The 5,423-nt window shown below is 45.6% G+C and overlaps 1 protein-coding gene across 1 annotated transcript in view; it reads right to left on the bottom strand.

The window, feature by feature from the left end:
• LOC103606377 (sterile alpha motif domain-containing protein 12) overlaps positions 1–3,705 on the bottom strand; it is a gene marked incomplete at its 3' end in the record, with an annotated part of 41,200 nt that extends 37,495 nt beyond the window's left edge. The window contains exon 1 of the mRNA XM_008590983.1: positions 3,632–3,705. Within this exon, the coding sequence (XP_008589205.1) occupies positions 3,632–3,644 (13 nt within the window). The remainder of the gene's footprint in view (positions 1–3,631) is intronic.
• Between the last annotated feature and the right edge of the window lie 1,718 nt (positions 3,706–5,423).

The raw sequence follows: 5,423 nt of genomic DNA, 5'->3' as shown, positions 1-5,423 counted from the left end.
CACTATTATTATTTGTTAGATTTTCAATATTTCACTGATGGGCAGACTTTTTACTCTTTTATAGAAGAAAATCTATAGAACCTGAACATTGAATGACTTATCAGAAGTCATTTAATAAGCCAATTTGTTCATTTAGAATGGAAAATTCAGACCCCTTATTGAAGATGTCATTTAGAGTACAAAGTCTTCCATTTGAATTTTGGGGGGGGGAGGGAGGACTGAATATTAGAAATCAATTCTCTGTAAGAGACACTATTCTATTAGACGTGGAATAGAAACACTATGTACAATGTTCATCCAACCTACTTTATAAATCTCTGAGGATGAAGCAAGAAGGAGAGGAATTAGGGAAAAGAAGTAAAAAAAATCATTCTCTAGCTTTAGGGAATTGTGCATTTATACCTCATTCATGAAATAATTACTGTGGGCTTCCTAAGTGCCAGGCACCAACCTTGGGATACAAAGATAAATACAACACTATCCCTGGTGAATCCACTTCTTTCCTCCCTCTGAATAATACTGCAACCCATTTTTGTTAGAAAACATATCAGTAGGCACAACCATCTACAGTCTGTCCATAAAGAGAATGCACTACTCTTTAGGTCCTGCATGCTATCTCCTTTCTAGAGGTCCTAGTTCTCCAGCTATTTCCAGTAATTTATTACAATACAATGATTTAAAAAATCAAAGAAGAAAACATAACCCAGGGTAGCCATAAAACACTAGACAAAGAGTACCTCTTTTTCTTCTTAAACATAGGCCACAGGTTCAGCAAAATGAATGAGTGCCTTCCTTGCTATTAACACTTTTACAAGTTCATTTACTTAAGAAAAAGGTTATACATAGTAAAAATCGTCTGATTTGTTACAAATTAAGCAGACTAGCTGGCATGAATAAGTGAAAATTTCAGGATACGAAACACGTGCCAAATAGTATGGCTTTTTTTAAGGAGAGGAATGGGTTGGGATATAAGTAACATTTTCTGAGGATCTAGGTTCTAGGCACCCTTCAATAAGCCCTTTCCTTTATTTATTCAACCCTCACAATGTTCCCAGGAAGTAAACTACTAACAGCAGCCCCCAGTACAGGTTTCTACATATCCCAAATGTGCTCTAGGACGACAATGTCACTCTCAGCAGTTGATGAAAACTACTGCTCTAAGAGATTCTTTGCACATCAGGAAAAAAGACTAAATAGAGGAGCATTTTCTTTAAAAGTCTTCCCTACCTTCAAATCTCTCAGAGGTCCCTTATTTTATGGCATTTGTGCTCCTAAGAACACCCCATCCACCTTAAGAAGCCAGCTACAAAAGCTCCATAAATATATTTGCCATCCAGTCCATAGGCATTTATTGATTACCTGTTGTGGGCCAGGTACTATGCTGTTGGCTGGGAACATAAAGTCAAAGAGTACTAGGAGCTTAGAGTCTAGTGAGAGACAGATTAAGTATGACAGGTGTGTTAAGATAGCTGTAAAAGTGTGCTAGGGAAGATCAGTGCAGGAGGCACCTTCCGTAGACTGGGAGGCAAAAGGGATGCAGGGGATGGGACAAGTTCTCAGAGGAAGTGAAGTTTTCCCTGAGTCTTGAAAGACAAGGTGGGAGTAGCCAGGAAGGGCACAGTCCATGCTGAGAAAACCAGACCAGAGATAGGAATCATATTTGCAAAGACCAGAGATAGGAATCACATTTGCAGCAAAAGATACTTCCTTCATTCTTCAAGTTGAGACCTCATTGTGATTCAGACTCAGGATCTCCTGTTTACTAGACAGGTCCAAATAAGTCACTAGAAAATAAAATCAGCTCTCCAAAGTCCACATGTACTTCCTTCCAAAGCTCTTGTTTTTGTAAGGTCTGGCTTCACTGGTATAATCGCCCACCAGACAAAAAATATGACTAATTCTATACTTCTTACAGTGAACAGGAAATTGTTTCAAGAACATTGTGGACTGGCCACAAGTGGGAGTGTCCTGGATTTGGGAACACAGAAGAGTAGTATACAGAACTGATCATAATCAATGTCATCTGATGGGTAAGGTAGAAGGAGTGCCAGTAGATCAACTTACCCTTGGTCTTAAGCTCAAAATGGACTTTATCTTGTTCTCTGTTTGTGAGTTTTGTTTGTTTTGTTTTTGCATCTGAAGTCTTGTCTCACTTACCATCAACTGTAACAATGCAAAAGCCAGATTCTCACCTTATTGATACATTTGCACAGAAAACCTGGAAAAGTCTTTGGTTGTTTGGGTGTATATATAATATATATGTACATACACACACACGTACGTATGTACATGGCATTAAAAAAAACAGAGAGAGAGAGAGAGAGAGAGAGAGAGAGAGAGAGAGAGAGAGAGAGAAGTTCAGTTTTGTTAACACAGTTGGGAAAGCTGGAAGTGACCAGCTGGGGATCTCTGAATCTGAGAGAGCCCAAAGGCGATTGATTCCTGAGTTTACGGGTGCTGAGTGCAGGAGCTGGATTGTTGCTACTTCGGGTTAAAACAGTAACTGTAAGGACAGCAAGAGTCAGATTAGTCCAGTTCCTCTCTCTTGGGTCGGGGAGAGGCGGGAGAGGCAAGCAAGCCCTGTGGTTCCTTCTGGTCTCTAGCCTGCAAGGAACAGGCTCATTTCCCCTTGGCAAGGAGCCTGATGCAGCTGGCAGGCAGGTCCTCTTTCTCCTACCTCAGTTCCCTCTGACCTGAACTGCACTCAGGAACCATAACTCTGAAAATGAATGTAGGCTACTATTTAGTCAATCCCACGATCATTTCATTTTATCATTCAGGCACAGTTTGACCTCTAATTGGACATCACAAACATTTCTTGTCCACATTTTCTCCCCTTAGAAACTACCCTGAACAAGAAAGTCTATGTTCCAAGGTAAGAGAACCTGAAATGAAAAACTCGGGATCTCTCACTAACAGCCCGACCCTGCTTTCAACCAGGAAGTTCAAAGGAGGCAGAACTGTACAATCAAAACTGCAAATCCCAAACTCAAAATGATAAGAGGAAAGAGAAAGGTTGTGGTCTTCAAAGAAAAGGATTCACCCAAACTGAAGAACTTTTTTCCCTGGCTGATTCCACTTCATTTCTGTAAATGTTGCTAACCCAGGGAGAACTTATAAACAGGGACAGGTGTAGGAACACCTTCTCTCTCTGGGTACGTCTGCTGCCGCTGCTGCTGGCTGCACACGGCGAGGGGCACCCGACCCAAGAGCTGTCCAAGCTTCCGGATGACGCACCTGGCCTGGGTCCTCTCCCACGTGCGGGGGGCAAAGCGAGCTTGCCCAGCCCTGGGGCCACCCCGCCTGCCCGGCTGCAGGGGAGAGGCATAAAGGGCACCTCGGGGCTGAAACCTCATGCCAGGCTCCCTGGCTTTACCCCCATTACCAGCATATCGTTTCTCATTAGGGACACTCTTCACCTCCTACCTACCCTGAAGTCCTGCGCACCTACATGGCTCTGCGAAGCAACTGACTTAAAGCGCCTCAAGCCTTCCGCGACTCAGGTGAGTTGCCAAGAGGTGCAGGGGGCAGGGGCCCGCTCTCCGCCACCCCCTTTCTCTCCTCCCCACGATCGCCAGGCTTCATCAGGGATGTGTGGATTGGGGTGCGCGGTTAGGAGAGCGTCCCTTACCTTCCACAGCCATTCTCTCAGAGCTTCCCTAATACATGCATAATTTTCTTGGCCGAGGTACTCCTCCTGCCCCACGCTCCCCCCTCCTCTCGCTTTCGCCTAAATAATCTGCGCTCATCAGCTCCAGGACCAACCTGCCGCGGTCACGCAAAGCGAGGCAGCCGGCTCCCGGCTCGGCGCAGGGCGGCCTGGGAAGTGTAGTTCCCTCCCTTCGCCGCGCTCCAGGAGAGCACCCCGAGTCCTCCACGCGACGGACCCTGCCCCCTCACTCAGGTGGCAGCTCCGAACCCAGCTGGCCCAGACCAAGCGATCCCTCCTGGGGGTCTCATCAGGAGACTCGAGGATCCCCGGCAGGTGGCGGGGACTACATCTCCCAAGACGCCGTGCGCTGGGTTTCGTTCGGCTCTGAAAGTAGAGACCCGTGATTGAGACCTTCCCTGTCAATGAGAAGGGGTTAGGCACCTAGCAGGGGTGGTGCTGGAGGCAGGTGGCTGCCGGGTTTGTGATGCTCTCCTGGGTTAGGTCCGCTGGCCTCAGCGTCTGCACCACCTCTTGGCCTCAAGGGCCACCCGTTTGGTGAGGACAGCAGAGCCACTGGCCGCCTGTGGTTCTGCACCTGAGCCAGAGAACCAATGCACGGGGTGCGTTGACACTTGTTCCTTTGTACCCTAGAATGTGTGGGGTTGTGGGGGATCCCGCCATGTGATACAGCTGTCTTCTGATCCTCCAGGGTGGTGCCGGTGGTTAAACATTTAGCACGGGGGTAGGAGGGGTGACTTAAAAATCACCAACAGGCAACATCTCCGAGGGTTTATAGGAGCAAAATCTAGGAGGACGTCAGATGATGCAAGCGTGTCTGGCTTCCAAGGTGGAAGACTTTCAGCTTGCCTGGCCTAGGAGCCTCTTGGCAGCCTATGATAGGACCTGATAATTAACAGTGCCTAAGAATCAGTGCTCTTTCGACTTCTGAACCTATGCCCTAACTCCAGGTGCCAGGGTGCTGTAAGCAGACAGCATGAGAAGAATCACGTGGAGAGCAATAGAATTCCAGGGCTGGTAAATATTGATAAAAATGAAATTCCCAGACATTTTTCCCGCATGTAGAAATATAGATGCAGTTATGCCTGGTAGGGATAAGAGTATGGCCTTGGAAACAGATCTGCTCTGGCTGTGAGCTTAGAAATGCATATGGTGCCACATCCAGCCAGCCCCAGCTCTTTTGCCCACCCCAACCCCCATATATGATTAAAAATATATATATTCTGTACAAAAACTAAGGAAGTAGAAAGATATGATTCTTCCCATGATGACTACTTAGAATTTTCTTGCTCAGAGAAAAGAAATATTTTAACAATTTTGTTTCTGAGCGTGTACGTGCACACCTGTTTTTCTGGTCATGAAGTACATGCTTAGGCCTTCGTTGGGTAATATGCCTGTGTATAGGCACTTTAAAAAATACCTGTGTGTAACCATTAAATGGCCTTGGTGATACTTTGAGTCCATGAAGCTGTGTGCAAATCAAACCTAAGGCTTGCATCCTTAGGTTTGTATACTTAGGTACAGTAGAGAGAGACTAGTTCGATGAGACACAATATCCATGGGAAAAAAATTTCCAACTAATATGTAGCCAAGCATTCTAAAATATGGTAAGAACTGAAATCCAGGTGCTTCCCTCCCCCTTTATGTATGTAAAATTATCAAAGCATTAAGTCTTTCCTTAGAATGAATGGAAAAGAAAACTAGGGAAAGTGAAGGAAAATGGTCAGGGCTCCTCAGATGTTCAGAATCTTGC

Source organism: Galeopterus variegatus, unplaced genomic scaffold (assembly GCF_000696425.1).
Source record: "Galeopterus variegatus unplaced genomic scaffold, G_variegatus-3.0.2 Scaffold6530, whole genome shotgun sequence".
NCBI lineage: Eukaryota > Metazoa > Chordata > Mammalia > Dermoptera > Cynocephalidae > Galeopterus > Galeopterus variegatus.
This window is presented reverse-complemented; position numbering and strand designations above follow the sequence as displayed.